We start from the raw sequence: 18,508 nt of genomic DNA, 5'->3' as shown, positions 1-18,508 counted from the left end.
TAAACGGAGTACTCAAAGTTTTAGTTATCAGTTTTGAATTTAATGATAATGAATTTAGTTAGCTCAGCACAATGCGATATATTTACATAATTCTGCTGCTCAACATTGGCTGTTTATCCGAGAGTTATATCATCAGATCCCGCGATAAGGTTTGAAGCTGAAACATGCTAGATTCCCCCTTGATTATTTCCCCCTCTCAGGTCCACAACAAACGACATCTGAATGTCTATCCCGATCTGGTCAGGTTGGAAGAAGGCGGCTCTAAGAAAGAAGGTGGCGAAGGACATGAATGCTCCAACACCAACAAGAATTGCGGCAGCTCGCTGGGCAAAACAGATCCCAAGGCGAAAGCATCCAACATTGCACAGAAAGCAGCGCAGGAAGCCAAAGCAGCGAATGATGCACAAATGGCTGCAGCCGAAGCAGCTGCTGCCCAAGTAAAATCGGAGCTTGCAGATCGAGCGTTGCAATCGGCTCGAGCTGCTGAGGCAGCTTTGGCTGGCAAACAACAGATCATGGAGCAACTGGAGACGGAGCATCGGGAAGCCGAGGCTGTTGTCCAGGATGTAACCAACTCGCTGCAGAATACGCAAACAAATGCAGCTGCTGCTGGCGATGCTGCAGCCGAGGCAAAAACACAGCTCGAGAAACTAAAGCAATTGGTTCAAGCTGCCATGACGAATCTGAGCAACATTGAGAATGTCTCGACAGGAGCGCAGCAGGAGTTGGCCGAGAAGACGCAGCTGCTGGAGGCGGCCAAGAATCGAGTGGAGAACTTGGGGCATCAGCTACAAGCTGCCAAGCAGGACTTTGAGAAGACCAAGAAGGCGGCATACAAAGCTGCCTGCGCAGCTGTCGAGGCTAAGCAGAAGGCTCAAAGGACTCGCCGCATGACGCACAGAAGAGTGCATTAATTGTGGGAATTGTTAGTTGAGTTGCGATTATATTTTATAGATATTATTAAAGGTGGAATTTGTATCAATCATTTAGCAAGTGAAAAATTACCTATTTGAGGCTGATTGTCGGTAGAGCCTAAAACTTTTATATCCGTTTACTATAAAAGAGTTTTAATTTATGGTGATAAATAAGCTTTTAACAGAGGTGTAACTGACCATACGAGATCTCTGTTAACTGAACAGTATGTTAGAAAATGTTAGAAATGTTAATAACAGAGAAGTTATTAATAATTTTAGATGCTTGAGATGTTAGGCGTACAAATTCCCTAACTTATGTATTGAAAACACCAAAAATGAATAACGTCTATGTAACTTTCGAACAATTTAGTATTGAAGCTGTCTGTTAACTTCACAGTATGTTAGATAAATGTTACTCTGCTTTGTTATTAATCGCTTTAGATGTTCTTAAGCTGTTAAGTGCACAAAATCGTTAATTTTTGTATTGATAACATAAAAAATGGGTAACGAGTCGAGCAACCTCAATCGACACATGGCGCACAGAAGAGTGCATTAACTATGAGAATTATTAACTGAGTTACAATTATATTTTATAGATATTATTAAAGGTAGGATTTGTATCAATCATTTAGCAAGTGAATACTTATTTGAGGCTGATTATCAGTAGAGAACGGCAAGAAATGTTTGTAGGGGAATATAAGCAAAAGGTGGTGCAGAAATGAGGAACATTTACGATGAATGATAAAAAATGTGATGAAAGTTCAAGTAGAAGCATCATTACGCTGTTTTAGACAGTTTATAAAGACTTTTGTGATATGTGGGTTTAATAAAAGAGTCAAAAGTAAAACAAAAACGCAGCTTTTAAAGACTTTTATGATATGTGGGTGCAATAAAAGAGTAAAAAGTAAAACAGATATACAGATATACAACTTATAAAGTATTTTGTGATATGTGGTTGTAATAGAAGAGCAAAAAGTAAAACATAACATATGTATATACACTCACCTTTAACAGTTGATCACACTGCTTCGATGTGAAGAGTATAGTAATCATAGTTGCTTTTGCTTGACGTGTCGACTTCGTTGAACTACTTAAAATATGTTTTATCGTACAGTTTTGCTGCTTTTTATCATTCTGCTGCAGACTATCTCAAGCTTGGACAGCTACAGTTGTGGAGAATTAAGCGGAGGCGACATTGCCAAGCAGCACATATCCAGCTTGTATTATCGCGATGGCAATGAAAGCCCCGAGGAAGGAGGAGGAGGCTGTGCCTCGGTCAAAAATCCAATTGCCAATGGAGATCCCAAAACGAAGGCCTCAAACATTGCCCAAAAGGCAGCGCAGGAAGCGAGAGCTGCCAGTGATGCGCAAATGGCCGCAGCCGAAGCAGCCGCAATGCAGGTCAAAGCCGAGTTGGCGGAACGAGCAGCGCAGTCGGCACGGGCTGCGGAGGCGGCGTTGGCGGGCAAGCAGCAGATTGTGGAGCAACTGCAGCAGGAGTTGTGCGAAGCGGATGCCGTAGTTAGCGAGATTACAGCATCGCTGCAGAATTCACAGGCCAATGCGCACATGGCCACTGAGGCAGCGCAGGAGGCGCAAAATCAGCTGAATCAGTTGAAACGTTTTGTGGCAGCGGCCACTGCTAATTTGGTCAATATTGAGAATGTTGCAAGTGGTGCACAACAGGAGCTGGCGGAGAAGACGCAACTCCTTGAGGCGGCCAAGAATCGTTTGGATGGTCTGAATCGGCAGATTAACGATGCCAAGCAGGACTTTGAAAAGACCAAGAATGCTGCTTATAAAGCGGCGTGTGCTGCGGTTGAAGCGAAGCAGAAGGCTCAAAGGAATCGTCGATTGGCGCTATTTATTCACCAATTGAAGCAGCCCAAAACGCGCGACCATAATTTGAAAACATAATTATTACACACTTCACTTATTTATTTATTCAATTTTGCACTTTCACTTCATTATTCTCATTTTATTAAACACTACTGATTGATCACAACAAAAAAATTTGAAAAAATAACGATTGCGAACATTATAGCAATGAGCTTTCTATGAGAAACAATAACTCATAACAGATAGCTTTTCGCGATTTACACAATGAAGCACTTTTCAACACTTTCCGGACTTTGCGAATTTTGTAACACTTTTTTTCACGCGCGCCGCCATTGATCAGAAACCGTTACTTCTTATACGTAAATGAAAAAATGAATTTAGTACAATTTACCGGCACCCGCATAAAATTTAAGCATTTATAATGCTTTTTGCGGCATTGACGCACAATTTACTTTTATCTTTATCAGCACGCTAACGCCCGAAACTTCGATTTTTGGATATGACGCTTTTTAAGTACCGTTTGCCCTGAGGAGCCCCGACAGCAACGACGCGACGTTATTATATTTAATAGACGCACTTCACTTCACATTTCATATGCTTTTACGCATTATTAACACACTTGGCCATTTGGCATAACTTTTTTCGTATAAATTTACACTTTTCACACAATTTCACTCACAATAAAAAAATTCGTTAAAGCCGCGCGCGTTTTAGCTACGTTAATCGCGCGATCTCTTGAAGAACTAAAAGCTGGTTAGCGTGACCAATTGCTAAATAATTAAAATGAGATATACCAAACTGGAGAAACCTGAATAAATGTCGACTGGCCACATTTCTAATGACTTAGAATGTGTTTACAAAACGTATGTAAAAAAGCGCGCGATTTTAAACGTGCCACATTTTAGTATTTTTATACCAAAGTGAATAGATTATATCACTATGCATGATGTCTTTCGCTAAACATATATATAATATTTAAATATATGATTACCATATGAATATTTTACAAACAAAATATTGATACATAGCTGCCGCAAATTGGAGTGAGCAAAAGCTGCTGCTCCTCATTTAAAAGAAGACAAGTACACCCTGTTCCGCAACAGCTGTTCAGTGTAGCTATGGGCAGCACTGTTCAACAGCTGTGTTAAGAGTTTGCCGGCAATTGTTATTTATTTATTAAAAGCATTTATAAGCTAAACTTGTTATGTTAATAATGTTAATTAGTAAAATTAGGTATATACACGCGTTGGGTGTGCGTTGTAGCAGTTCCCACTACGTAACAACGCCAATATTCTACGTAAATGCAGGTGAGCAAGTGACCTCCAATTGGAAACTGTTGAATAACAATTTAAAACTTGAATGAAAACTTATGTTTTAAGCCCCACACATTGGACATTTGTATTCAGCCGTCATAGCGGATGCACACTGTCGTTACCAGCGACTGCGTTATCCCGATAGAAACGTGCGTCTTTGCACGGGAACCGATGAACACGGCACAAAGATTCAACAGGCGGCAGCGGGACACAAAATTCCCGTGGCGCAATATTGCGACGAGATCTCGGCACGCTATAGAGATGTCTTCAAGGCGGCGGGCATAGCCAACGATGACTTTATACGCACCACGGAGAAACGACACAAAGAGGCAGTTGCCCACTTCTGGGTGAGTTTTCCCCTTGGGATTGATATTTAGATGTCTTCTCTTAATGTGGATTCCTTTGTTCTTATGTCCAGCAAACGCTTCAGTCACGTGGCCACATCTACTCCGCCGCCTACAGTGGCTGGTACTGCGTCTCGGATGAAACCTTTTTAACGGACTCCCAGCTGCGTCTGGATGAGGAAAGTGGCACTCGCTTCTCCTTGGAGTCGGGTCATCCTGTGGAGTGGACCGAGGAGACCAACTACATGTTCCGCCTGTCGCAATTCCAAGACGATGTGCGTCATTGGGTCAAGCAGGAGGCGCGCATTCGTCCGGCAAAGTTCGAGAAGATTCTTCTGGACACGCTTAGCGAACCGCTGCCCGATGTCTCCGTCTCCAGACCCTCGAATCGCGTTCACTGGGCCATCCCGGTGCCCAATGATGACAGCCAGACTGTCTACGTGTGGCTCGATGCGTTGATCAACTACCTCAGTTCAGTTGGGTATCCCAATGAGAAGGTGCGTTCTGAATCCTTTAGAGAAATCCTAAGTATTTATAGTATAGAATATTTATAGTCATGAAAGAGATATATTATACATATATCTATGAAAGGATATAATCATGTCGGTCAGTCTGTATAAACATCTTTATCTCTGAGACTCAAAGGTAGAGCTACCAAAATCCTGTATTAACTTGCTGTAGAAGAGTTTTATAACTAGGTGATAACATAGCTTTAAACAGCGCTGTTTCTCTGTTAACTGAACAGTATGTTAGGGAAATGTTACATTCTCTGTTATTAATAATTTTAGATGCTTCAGATGTTAGGCGCACAAATTCCCTAATTTCTGTATTGAAAACACCGAAAATGAATAGCGACCATGTAACTTTCGAACAATCTCAGCTGTAATTTAGCATTGACGCTATCTGTTAACTTCACAGTATGTTACGTAAATGTTACTCTGCTCTGTTATTAATCGTTTTAGTTGTTTTCAAGCTGTTAAGTGCACAAAATCGGGAATTTTTTTATTGATAACATAAAAGATGTGTTGCGAGTATCTCAAAGTTAAACAATCTCAGCTGTAACTTGTTCTGTCCTCTACTTTTGCAGTACTTGAAGCTGCCTAAGGAAGAAATAACATAAAATAAAAGTAATTGATATAAGTAGAATCTATTTATATTCTAAATCATTATTATTATTATTATTGTTATTATATTATTTATTTTTATCAGTATGAGCAAATAATATGTTTTACGAAGTATCGCGCGAGTATCTCAAAGTCGAACAATCTCAGTTTTAACTTTCAACACTTCTGTTTTGTAGCATTCCAAATTTCTGTTAACTTCACAGTATGTTACGTAAATGTTACTCTGCTCTGTTATTAATCGGTTTAGTTGTTTTCAAGCTGTTAAGTGCACAAAATCGCTAATTTTTGTATTGATAACATACAAAATGGGTAGCGAGTATCTCAAAGTCGAACAATCTCAGCTGTAACTTGATCTTTTCTCGACTTTTGCAGTACTTAAAGCAATGGCCACCCGCACAGCAAGTGATTGGCAAGGATATACTCAAGTTCCATGGCATTTACTGGCCAGCTTTCCTGCTGGCCGCTGGATTGGAGCCACCTCAGCAGCTCTATGTGCATTCACACTGGACTGTGGATGGCCAGAAGATGTCGAAGAGCAAGCACAACGTCGTGGATCCCGTTCAGGCTGCAGAGCAATATACGATGGAGGGATTGCGTTACTTTTTGCTGAGAGAAGGCGTGGCGCACAGTGATGGCAGTAAGTAGAAGACCCTATTGATGGACAGACAGACAGACAGAAAGGACAAAGATGGACAGACAGACAAAAGGAGGGACAGAAGGACGGACAGACAGACAGACGGACGGACAGACAAACGGACGGACAGACAGACAGACGGACATATGTTTGTATGCAAATGTGTTATGTCGTCACTTGGCTGATTTCGTTAGTTTCTCTCGTACCTTTGTTGCCAATTTGCATATCAATTTTATGCCAAACAACAATCGTCGTCGTCGTTGTTGCTGCTTCTTCTTCTTCTGTTTGTTGTTATCGTTGTTGTTGCAAAGTTTCTGCTCTGTCAGGAGAAGCTGTGCCCGACTTTTGTTTATTTGCTGGCAAAGTTTTGACACCCGGCCAGCTCAGAAACAAAAGCGTAGGTTAGCTTCGCTTTGGAGGTAAAAAAGACTAGGAAAATAAGTGTTTTAGATTACACTCTGTAATACTAATGTCAAAAATGTCATTTATATATAATAAGAGATTGAATGATCCAATCCTCAAGTTAAAGTTAAATGTCCTATCAAATATACATGCCGGTAGATTTCAGTATATTTTTGATATTATAGTGAGGTATGTTTTTACGATAATAACAATATACCAAATATCAATGTCAGTATATTTCAGTATATTATTATGGTATATTCTTACGATATTAATAGTATATTAAAATACCAAATATATATTACAACAAACATTTAGTATATTTCAGTATATTTTTGATATTATAGTGAGGCATATTTTTACGATAATAATATACCAAATATCAATGCCAGTATATTTCAGTATATTATGGTATAATCTTACGACAATATCATAATAATATCATATTAATATAACAAAATATATTTTGCACCCAACATTTTAGTATATTTTCAACATATTGATATAGTTTTTTGATATAGTATTTTTACGATCATAATAATGTCGTAGTAAATCAATATATCAAATATACATTTTGGCATATTTCAGTATATAATTCATATAACGTAGTATATTTTTACGAAAATACCGTACTGTTTTGTATATACTAAATATGTATACCATTTGTATATATGAAATATATGCTTCAGTATAATTCAGCATATTTTCGATACATTTTGTATATACCAAATTTACATTTTGGTATTTTCAAGCCTATTTTCGATATATTAATGTTATAAGTCAATATACAAAATATACATTTCGGTATATTTAAGTATATTTTTACGAGAATATCGCACAGTTTTGCATTTATTGAAATTGGCAGGAATCCGTGGAATATTATTATTAATAATAATCTTTTTTTTACCCTTTTTTATTAAATTAACTTTCTTGTTGATAAATTTTAAAATATTGTCCATAAAGAATCGTATCAACAAGAAGGTTAACTTATTTAAAAAGGATAAAAAAAGGTTACAAGAAGCTGTGGTTGTAGCTTTTCCATTTTCCTATAGACTTCCGCGTATTGCGCCGTCGAGCATACCCAGCAAACTGATTTGAACCCTCTTGTTGTTGCTTGAACTTGGTTTAAGATTTGCGTATTTGCATAAGAGCAAAAGCAACAGCAACATCGCTGCGGGGGCAAAGTTTTTAAAGCTTATGCAAGTTGCTGGCAGATATGATTAGTTTGTTGTTTCTTCTTGCCGTTCCCCTTCCTTAGATAACTGAGAATTGAACGCTCCCCCCGGACTTCAACAGCTTTTGGCAGCTACTTCAACTTTTGGCCAGCAGATTTTGATCTCGACTGATTTGTTTTTTTGCTCTACTTTGCTTTGTTGCCTAATCCATTATCGGTCAGTGGACAAACTCATGCATGATGAGGTCTCTTTCTCTCTCTCTGCCACGCCCACATAATTTGGGGCAAAAAGCAATTAACACGCCTCGACGCACTGCCAGAAGTCATCAAGTTTAACCATGTTGATGGCATTGTTGTTGCTCTTGTTTGATTGTCACGCCCACATTTCATAGAATTTGATTGATTCCTTAACCTTTTGCCATTCAATTTGCATAAATGAATGGACGACGGCTCTCTCTCCATCTCTCTTTCTCTTTAGTGCTGTCTCGCTTTATTCAATTCTCGAGTTCTGTGCTTAATAGCTTGACTTGACGTCTGCTTTTGTTTTTGCCAGCAATTTAAATTTAAATTTAATTTTCCATTTTCAATTATTATTACCGACTTCCCCTGACAACGCATAACTCCGACCCGCCACGCCCCTCTTTTCACGCCCCTCCCTTTACCTTTATTCAATTTGCTTTCTGCAGTTTTTTTGGCTGTCTGGCTTCCTCGCTTGGTATTTTCCTTTTTTTTATGGCCTGTTGCCTTGCGGCTAATTTAATTGCATCTTTCTCAAGCTCTCGCTAACGGTATTACACAATGCATAATATGAGAAATAAATAATATACAACATTTCTTGTCAGTCTGCACATTTTATACTTTATTACAATCATGAAAGATTGCTCTTTTCATTTTCTATGGGTATACAAATCTGAGTTGAAAATTATTTCAAACAAACAGCTAAAATTAGGTAATTATTTTCTGCTCTTTTTATTTTCTATGGTTATAAAAATCTCATTTTTTGATTGTCTTAACTAATAAAATCAATTTGATAAATTTTAATTAGGAATTTTACTAACTACACAAAAAAAAATATTAGTTGCTTTATTTTATTTAAAATGAATTGTGATTACTCGACAATTGACATTTTTCTCTCTAAGCATACAAAATTGGCTCAATTTTAGAACTTGTTCTTAAGAATAGTGCTCAAATTATATATATTTTGATATTTCGATGCAGCTATATAATATTATCTGAAAAGTCTGTCCATTTTATTTTAATTAAAAATCATTTGCAAAATTGGACAACCAAATTTTCGTTTGCTAAAATTAAAAATCAATAAATTATTCATGTAGTGAACATATTTAATTTTTTCATTCAAGCATTATGCTTCATTTGCTGTTTTGAATTTAAATAAAATAACTTATTTTAAATAAGTAATAATATAGATAAATATGAATATATAAAACTGTCAAACTATCTATTCACTTATTATTATTATTTATTTTATTTATGTATGAAATTGCGATCTCAGTCTACTCACTTTTATATTATTATCAATTCACATGATAGATGAGACTTTGGTGTTGCTAAATTTATAAAATAACATAGAAAGATTGTCCCAAATAAAAAACTCTTTAATATGAATATTTCTCGATTTATGAGAGTATTGTTATGCATAATTATAATTAGTTATTTTGAATAAACTTATCTGTGCGTCAATTATATTACTTATTTATCGTTGAGGTTTATTTCAAATATTGAATATGGAAGCTATAGCTTCAACTATCAACTAAAATGTAATTGAGGAATTGTTTATCTTTTCAATTTTTGTGGATAAATTTATGTTAACAAAATAAATCTATATTTTTTCTAGTTACCTTATACCTCTTTTTATAAAGCTATCTTGAAGTAGAAGCATTCATTTTTATATCGAATTAAAGTAAAAGAGTATTTAGAATTAATGTTAAACTAAAAATGGAATTTAAGTAAGAGAATATTTAGAATTGAAGTTCAATTAAAAATGAAATTTAAGTAAAAGGATATTTAGAATTGAAGTTAAATTAAAAATGGAAAGAGTATTAAAACTTCTTCAGACTGCAACTTATTTTTTCGCCATCACATTTTTTATTGCATTTGTCGAGGACACGAGCTTCTGCGTTAATATTGTGCATATTAAAAATTGAAAAAAAAAGAAAAAGAAATGTGCGAAAAACGCGGGCAGCTGTTGGCAGCAGAGGGAAGATTATTAAATTAAGCAAACTTTTGAGTGGAAATACTTGTGACAGGCACTGTGAGGCCGAAGCACAGTGTCTGGCCAAACAATTCTATCACATTTCAATAAGTTTTTTGCATTCGCATTCGATTGTTCCCCACGGCGCTGATTGGTGACATCCGTTTGCCACGTCTAACAGCATTTTTATCTTTTTTTTTTTATGAGTGTCAACAACACAATGGGGAACAACAACAGAAATGCAATCATCGGCATTAGAGAGCGAGAGAGATAGAGCGGGAGAGAGGAATGAGGCATCATTAAGTGCGCAACTTTTCATTACCAACAATTTAATTTTGAAATGTTGCCACGACGCGAACGCGACGCGACGCGACACCCGGAGGCGCCACTTCCGCCCAGTTGCAACACTAAAACTGCATTTGGACAAAAGCCACCGACGGTTGTGGGAATTTGTCGCAAACTCGGACAAAGTTTCCTAGCGCAAATGATGCGCGATTGCATTGCTGCATGTTGCATGCCCCAAAGGCAACAGTCGATTTAAGTGGCAAAGCGTTCGTTCTTTCTTTCGTTGGCTTGCCACCATTTAATTCTCTTGGTTGGAGACTGCTTCCAAGTTTATCTTATCTATGGCCAAAAGCCTTTTCCCATTTCCCATTTTCTTGCCTTTTCCTTGCAACTCATATGCCACTTACACAATTCTTTGGCCTATTTCTAATCTTTGTCTTGCTTTTTAAGCGGACAAAGTTCAAGTTTTACGAGCTCATAAAGCGCAGATTAAACTTGCTGGAAATATTAAATGTATTCAACTAAGAGATACGCTCTAAAAATATCATCATTTATGTAGATTGCTTTCGACTTTCTTGGAATTTCTTTAGTCTAGCATACCCCACTTTTTAATTGTGCCTCATGCAGGGTGAGTGTTGACTTATTTGTTCAACAACAATGAGCTCATAAATAAAAACTTTTAAATAGTCTTTATCTTGCTGGCATTTTATTCATTCATACCCTAATCCTGCATATAGAGGTTATATTGACATACTACAAATTAGTCATTGAAATTTTTTCGATAGTTTTTTCGTTGTATACAAAAAAGTGGTTATTAGGTGCAACCCAAAATTCACATTATATAATTAAGATGACTTTTTCAATTCTTAACAAATTTACCTCAATTTATTTATTGGGACTTTTCGACAATATTTTTTCGAAAACAGAATCAAAAACTATCTTTTGACCAATTTATCAAATTGAAGTTTGTATTCAGTATGTTATATTTAAAATACAGAATTCAGTATTTTTTCGGTATAATAATTAGGAATATAATATAAAAATAATACTGCACCGTTTTGCGCAGCTTTTAGTATATGTCAGTATTTTTGGTATATGAATTCGGTATATGTAAAGAATAATATTGCACAGCTTTCAGTATATTTCAGTCCTAAACATAAATCGGTTTATTTTAAGAATAATACCGTATTACTTTGCACAGCTTTCGGAATATTTCAATACTTTCAGTATATTTATTCGGTATATATAATAATACTGTATAGTTTTCAGTATATTTAAGTTTTAGTAAATAATACTGCATTGATTTGTACCTCTTTCAGTATATTTCAGTATTTTTATTATATTTATTCGGTATATTTAAAGAATAATATTTTACATATTTCGGTATATTTAAGTATTACAAATAATTCGGTATATTTTAAGAACAATACCGTACTACTTTTCACATCTTTCGGAATATTTCAGTATTTTTGGTATATTTATTCGGCATATTTTAAGAATAATACTGTATAGTTTTCAGTACGTTTTGGTATATTTTTAGTATATTTTAAGAATAATATTGTACAGTTTTCAGTTTATTTCAGTTTTAGTAAATAATACTGCATTGCTTTTTTACAGCTTTCAGTATATTTTGGTATATTAATAAGGTATATTTTATAGCTTTCATGTTTGTTTAGCTTTATCAAGTTATATTTAATATTACATTTCATATTAAAAAAAAACTTTTCTAGATTTTACTAGCCCTTGGACTCCATTGACTTTTGTAGCTATTTATGCATAGTGCATCATACCCGCTTTGTGTGCTTTGAAAAGTAGAGGGTATGCTTAAAGCCAGCACCGCTGACTACGTCTGTGGGCGACGACTTTGCACTTTGGTTCGGTGTAAAAGTGCTTAAATATTTGACGTCGACACTTGTCAGGCTGCCAGTGGCACACAGTGCCACGCCTTTGCAGTGCCAACGCGTTGCATGAATCAAGTGCTAGAGATAGAGAAAGGGAGAGAGAGAAAGAGAGGGAGAGAGTGCGAAAGAGTTGCTGTTGCAGTGAACTTTGTGCTGCGATATTATTTGCAACAACGCTAAAGGCAAAAAAAATGTGCGACAAGTGCGACAAGACATTTAAGCAATTTAAGGTGCGACCTGGAGCATGCATGGCGGGGCATGCAACACACAAAAAATATTATTTATGCTATGCCAAATAAGTGGAGCAGCAAACGCAGCGATGGACGTTGCCACCACGTTGCAGTGGTGGCGGCAGTCACGTGCAACTTGTGCGAGCACCTGTGCAACATGTGCAAAACTTTCAACAAATTGCAGTTGCTGTTGCACATGCCACAACATGTGTGTGCCCCCAGGACTTAAGCCAGAGTCAGAGTCAGAGAGCCGCTTTTACAATTTCGATTCTTACACACACACGCAAGCACATTTAAACTTGGCCAAGAGCAACAAGAGTCTTGGACGCATTTCGATTTCAAGTCGCAGCACGTGGCAATAACATTAAAAACTAACGCGTTGCAGCATAATTGTTGCCCAAAAATGGCACTCGAAACGAGGTCAAGATAACTTTCTTTTGTCGCAATCGCAATTGCGATTGCAATTGATTTAAGCCAAATTCAACTTGCAACAGCCTTTTGCCTTCGTCTTTGGCTTTGTCTGCGCTGTCGAAGCGTCAGCGTCATCAAAATGTAATGCATTGAAAATCAAATTTCACTCAGCTGGAAATGAAATTCAAGACTTTGTTCTACTACACTGCATAAATGAGAAATATGGCATGTAATATAGGAGAGGAGTATGACAGACTATTTAAAATAATATATTCAAAATAAATTATAAAAGGCATTTCGAATTATTTCTCTAGAAAAGAGAAATGAAAAAGGAATAGAACTTATAAATATCAAATGTATAGCAAAATGTTAAATAATTATATTAAATACTTATATTACTTATATAAATAGTAATATAAAAACGAAATATATTTATTTTTTGAGTAGTAAAAGCAGCTACATCAAAAGAGTTCAGAAACAACCAAAATTAGAGAGTGAACAGTGTGTTAACAGAGCTCTAACAGAAGTGGTTTATGTAAAGCAGCTGCTGTTAATATAAATTTTATTTATTTACAGTGCGTTAACAGAGCTCTAACAGAAGTGGTTTATGTTAGGCCACTGCTGTTAATATAAATGTAATTTATTTTAACAGCGCTGTAAACATAGCAAGCAGAATAGAACTTACGAATTGAGTGTTAAGTTTAAATCAATGAAAGAACAAAAAAATTAAAGGCATTTCTTAAAAAGAAAATATTAATAAATAAAAAAATATATATATGGGTAATTCCAAAACGGAATTTGTCCGTGCGAGACTCTCTACATTGAAAATAACATAAACTGAATATATTCTTATTTAGTAGTATTCATCTCTTATATAAAACAGCGAAATTCAAAATAGCACAAATTTCAATGATGATTAATATAAACAGAAAAAGTTTTCTATATAATTTAGTTGACATACCAAAATAACTTTTAATATGTATTTGATTATTTTAACAAATGTATTAATTTATTAATGTATTATTTATCCGTAAACATTTTTATGCCAGCCCCACTTTCAGTTTTTCTAGAGTATCTTCTGATTTTATCATTGCTTATGTTGCTTGCCTTTTCGCTAGATTTGCATGTGCAATATAAACACACATATGCATAAGTATGTAGAGTAGATTGCGAGTGCACGGCATTCAAATGCAGGTTTTGTTCGGCAACTTGACTTTTGCTGTTGCTGCAGTGCCTGCAAAAAGTTATGCGCCAGCAGCGACAACACAATTGCATTAATGATGTGGAGTGCGCAGAGAAGTAGGCAACACTTTTGCTGCTTTGCCAAAACCTCAGATCGCATGTATGCGAGTGTGTGTGTGTGTGTATTTCTCATGCATATGCATTTGTTTTTTCGGTTGTGGAGGAGGAGAGGAGGGAAGAGGCAGGAACTCAACTCACAGCAGCTGCTCGAGAATCACTTGGCATGGAAATGCAATTGCCAGAACTGCAATTGCGAAAACCCGCATAAAGTTCTATGCAAAACTATTTGAATAATGCCACTGCACGATGTTGTTGTTGTTGTTGCAGCTTCGATGTGGCATGAATGCATTTTGTGGATTTCCGTCAATAAATCGATGGCCCGAAACTAATTAGTGCACATTTTCAAACACTCTATAATCCAAATTGAATAGGTGTCAAAATTACGCAAAAGGTGTAAGAATCAGTTGACAATATGTAGTTCAACATTCAACAACATTCGACTGTCAGCAATTTGTGGCAATTGCAGCAACATTTTTAATTACCAATAACAATCGGATTGTCGGTTGACCAACTTTGATTATCGTGCCAGCTCCTCTCCCCTCCCCCTCTTTTGTCTCTTTGTTCGCTGCAGTTGAAAATCAAAATCAAATTTCATACTACGATATTTTAATTAACGTTGCACGCCGCAGTGCACATATCGATTATCGAAATTATTATCTCTGCCTTTTTCGCTTGCAAAATAGTTTAAATGAGGTCTCGCTGCAATTTGGCTGTATTTTCAACGCTCAGATTATCGCTGGCCAGTCGATAATCATGACCCATGTGCTAATTGGCAATGATCCGTTACTAATGCTTTTCTCCACTCCCTCTATCCGGTGTCCGTTTTCCTATTTCCTCTCTCTTCCACTCTCTCTCTCTCTCTCTCTCTCTCTCTCTCTCTCTCTCCTGTTTGTCGACTGTCGTGTGGTGTTCGCATTTATTAAAGGTAAATAGCATGGTCGCCACACACTGCTAATTGCTCGACATTTATTTATTTTATAATGCGCTTTGGCTGCCTTTAAAACTCATTTCACTCAACCAAAGCGTAATTACTGCGAGCTCTTTCGAATACTAGATACACTTTAGATGCTGAAAAACTGAAACTGAAAGTTTGATAATTGATTTGATTTAGTCTCGTTCCAAAATGTTAACTTACTTTATAAAAAGTATAAAATATTTAAACAAACATTCTTCAGTTTTCTTCTGCTCTTTAAATTTTTGCTCAGCATCATTTTTAGGTATGAAACTCTTTTAGAATTTAATAATAAATTTAATATAAATTATCCTAAATCAATTATACTCTTTTAATTATTGATTTTTACTTCGAAAATTTCAAAATACTTGTTTTCAATACTACAAATATTTAATAGGATGTTTAATACATCATTTCAAATAATGCTTAATTTTATTTTGTTTTTATGAATAAATTATCTAAGAAAATATTCTAAAATTGTCATCAGAGACATTTTTTCATAATTTGTATAAATTATACGAAATTGAGGAGAACAATTTTATTTATATTTTTATTATTTCATGCTAACTTTTCATGTTGAGCAATGATCTGGAATTTAATCATAGTTATCTATTTTGTTTGTTAAAAATCAAAAGACTTTCTTTTTTTTTTGAAAAAGCATTTAAAGATTAACTTAACATTTGCTTTTTTTTTGTTTATGCCCGACACTATTCTGAAATTTAAGCATAAAGAGGCGATAATAACTTGACTAGCTTTTTTTTCTAATCATTTAAAAATACACTATAAAAATATTAAGATACATTAAACGATTATTTATTCTTTTCACTCCAAAGCTTATCTCGAATTTAATCATAGTAATAATGCACTCTCAAATCTTGTGATAAATTTAAGAGCAGCTGCTGCAAAATGCAAACATCATCGTTAGCATTTTTACAGCATGATTCCAAAAACTTTGTGCGATTAAAAATATGGCTCATAACTCATCAAGAATCTCAGCTGAGTCTGACACGCAAGATCGAAAGCAGAAAATGATTACTTAAAGTTGAACAAATCTCGCAAAAAGTTTTTCTCTCTCAGACACAACAACTTTGCGCTCTTGCTGCGCTTTGTCCATTCATGTTTTTGTCTGTAATCCTCTACAGCTGGACATCTGCTCTTTATCTATTTGTTCTTAGTGGGGAACAAAATGGCAGCGAGCAAACAGTTAACGCTATTTAAATCCTTTTGCCATGCCAAGCGACTTAAAATATTTGTCGTAGATTTTTATACCCGCTATACAAAAAGTAGAATGGTATTATCATTCTCTGCTGATAGGAAACAGATAGACCAAAAAATCGTATAGCATTTTTGGAAAATAACATTATTGAAGTTGTTTAAGAAAAGTGAAGAACAAGAAATAGTATATTAATATACCAAATGTATCCTTTGGTATATTTTGGTATTTTTTCCGTATATAAATTTGTAGTTTTGTAGAAATTATTTAAGATAAGTATATAAAGAATAATAATATATCAAGATAAAAATATAGTTTTTGGTATATTCTAGCATTTTTTCGGTTTATTACATTGTAGAATTCTAAAAGTTTTTTAAGAAAACGTGAAAATATATCGATATACTAAGTATAGACTTTGATATATAATATTATAGTATTTTTTCGGTATATTTAATTATAGAATTGTAAGAGCTATTTAAGAAAAGTGCAGAAAAAGTAAAAATACATATATCGATATAACAAATATAGCCTTTGGTATATTTTGGTATTTTTTTGCTTATATGATTTTGTAGTTTTGTAGAAGTTATTTAAGATAAGTATATATATACAAAATATATTTGTTGGTATATTCTAGTATTTTTTTCTGTATATTACATTGTAGAATTCTAGAAGTTATTTAAGTATATTGCCTTTGGTATATTATATTATTTTTTCGGTATATTGCATTATAGAATTGTAAAAGCTATTTAAGAAAAGTACAGAAAAAGTAAAAATACATATATCGATATACCAAATATAGCCTTTGGTATATTTTTGTAAGTAGAAGTAATCTAAGAAAAGTACAGAAAAAGTAAAAATATATTGACATATATATTTGGTATATTGTAGTATTTTTTTCGTATCGGGTATTTCACAGTCGAACACACTCGACTGTAGTTTTCCTGATTGTTTATTTAGTAATTTAGATGCAGATTAAGTTTTAGTTGCTTTAAGAATTTTTAGTATTTGGATTTTGATGCTGATGCACTTAATGACAATCAACGTGCATCACTCAACAGTTGAGCTGGGAGTAAGTTTTCTTCGTTTTCGTTCTCACTCTTTACTCTTTACAGATTTCAGTCACGTGAAAGCGCTGCGCATATTAAACTCGGAGCTGGCGGACACTTTGGGCAATCTGTTATCACGCGCTTGTGCCAAGTCGCTGAATCCGCAGCAAATATATCCAGCGCCGCATGCGGAGGAGAGTTCTGCCCTCTTGAAGGAACTCGATGCGGCCAAGCGAATGCAGGAGTCGCTGCTGCAGATGGCGGGTAAGTCGACAAGTTTGTCATTTTAATATTTAAGCAAGCCGAAGCTAGTGGCTCAAGTCGCTCTCTCGCACTCTTTGGCACATTTCCGGCCAATAACTATGCGACAAGTGCACTTGCGAATGCGGCCAGCCAGAAAGCTGAAAGCCAGCTAAAAAGTAATGCTCATTCATTGCCATTACTACTTATATCCCCCCATTTCCATTTCACATCCTTACATCTTTTTTTTCGCAGCTCGCTGCGAGCAACACTATGAGTGCAATCACTTCCACTTGGTGGCGGACACGGTCATTGCAACGCTGCATGCAACCAACAATTTCTTTGAGTGTGCCAAGCCCTGGGAGCTAAAGGCCGGCGCCAGTGCAGCGAATGCGCCACGCCTCGAGACAATAATCGCAATGACAATGGATGCGTTGCGGCTTTGTGGCATTGTGTTGCAGCCGATGATGCCACAGCTGGCCGGTCGACTGCTCGATAAGCTGCGCGTACCCGGCGAGCAGCGTCAATGGAAGTATTTGGCCAGCCACGTAGCGTCCAACAGTCGTCCCTTGGATGCACAAAGCGCGCTCTTATTCCAACGCATAGTGGAGCAGCAGGATAACAAGCCAGCTCCCGAGAAGGAGAAGGAGAAGACGGAGTCGAAGCGCAGCAAAGCCAAGAAGCAGAAGGAACTGAAGAAGAATAAACAGGCATCTTCTTCAAGCACGTAGCTGTAATAAACTGAAGCTTCAAGTCAACTCGACGCTCGACTCGTTTCATTTGCCTTGTGACATTTATGAATTGCGTTTTGTGCCACGCTGCGTATGCTTAATCTAAATAGCCAGCCCAAGTGGCCACAAATCAAAATCCAGCAAACTCGCTTTGTCGTCGCTTTGGGGCTCGACGCTCATTAAAAACCACTTAATTATGTGAAGTACGCAACGGAATTGCGTATCCTCACGTAAACGAGTA

General features: G+C 36.0%; 3 protein-coding genes across 3 annotated transcripts; all 3 read left to right on the top strand.

Moving 5' to 3' along the window:
* LOC132786556 (uncharacterized) lies at positions 1-985 on the top strand. Its single transcript, XM_060793104.1, has 2 exons — positions 1-149; positions 201-985. Exons 1-2 carry the CDS (start codon positions 72-74, stop codon positions 912-914), a joined length of 792 nt encoding a protein of 263 aa, XP_060649087.1. The 5' UTR covers positions 1-71; the 3' UTR covers positions 915-985.
* A 996-nt stretch (positions 986-1,981) lies between these two features.
* Positions 1,982-2,921, top strand: LOC132785778 (uncharacterized). Its single transcript, XM_060792053.1, has one exon. It carries the CDS (start codon positions 2,013-2,015, stop codon positions 2,829-2,831), a length of 819 nt encoding a protein of 272 aa, XP_060648036.1. The 5' UTR covers positions 1,982-2,012; the 3' UTR covers positions 2,832-2,921.
* Positions 2,922-3,859: 938 nt separating this feature from the next.
* On the top strand, positions 3,860-18,308 carry LOC132786845 (methionine--tRNA ligase, mitochondrial). The gene is made up of 6 exons (XM_060793545.1): positions 3,860-4,060; positions 4,133-4,413; positions 4,485-4,907; positions 5,907-6,171; positions 17,363-17,560; positions 17,792-18,308. Exons 1-6 carry the CDS (start codon positions 3,958-3,960, stop codon positions 18,265-18,267), a joined length of 1,746 nt encoding a protein of 581 aa, XP_060649528.1. The 5' UTR covers positions 3,860-3,957; the 3' UTR covers positions 18,268-18,308.
* Positions 18,309-18,508: the final 200 nt, after the last annotated feature.

Source organism: Drosophila nasuta, chromosome 2R (genome assembly GCF_023558535.2).
Source record: "Drosophila nasuta strain 15112-1781.00 chromosome 2R, ASM2355853v1, whole genome shotgun sequence".
NCBI lineage: Eukaryota > Metazoa > Arthropoda > Insecta > Diptera > Drosophilidae > Drosophila > Drosophila nasuta.
This window is presented reverse-complemented; position numbering and strand designations above follow the sequence as displayed.

Excerpts from the sequence above, each read along its gene's own strand:
- LOC132786556 (XM_060793104.1), top strand. The coding sequence starts at position 72 with ATGCGATATATTTACATAATTCTGCTGCTCAACATTGGCTGTTTATCC. Across the intron at positions 150-200 it reads TCATCAGATCCCGCGATAAG|GTCCACAACAAACGACATCT; the intron begins GTTTGAAGCTGA and ends TCCCCCTCTCAG.
- LOC132785778 (XM_060792053.1), top strand. The coding sequence starts at position 2,013 with ATGTTTTATCGTACAGTTTTGCTGCTTTTTATCATTCTGCTGCAGACT.
- LOC132786845 (XM_060793545.1), top strand. The coding sequence starts at position 3,958 with ATGTTAATAATGTTAATTAGTAAAATTAGGTATATACACGCGTTGGGT. Across the intron at positions 4,908-5,906 it reads TTGGGTATCCCAATGAGAAG|TACTTAAAGCAATGGCCACC; the intron begins GTGCGTTCTGAA and ends CGACTTTTGCAG. Across the intron at positions 6,172-17,362 it reads CGTGGCGCACAGTGATGGCA|ATTTCAGTCACGTGAAAGCG; the intron begins GTAAGTAGAAGA and ends TACTCTTTACAG.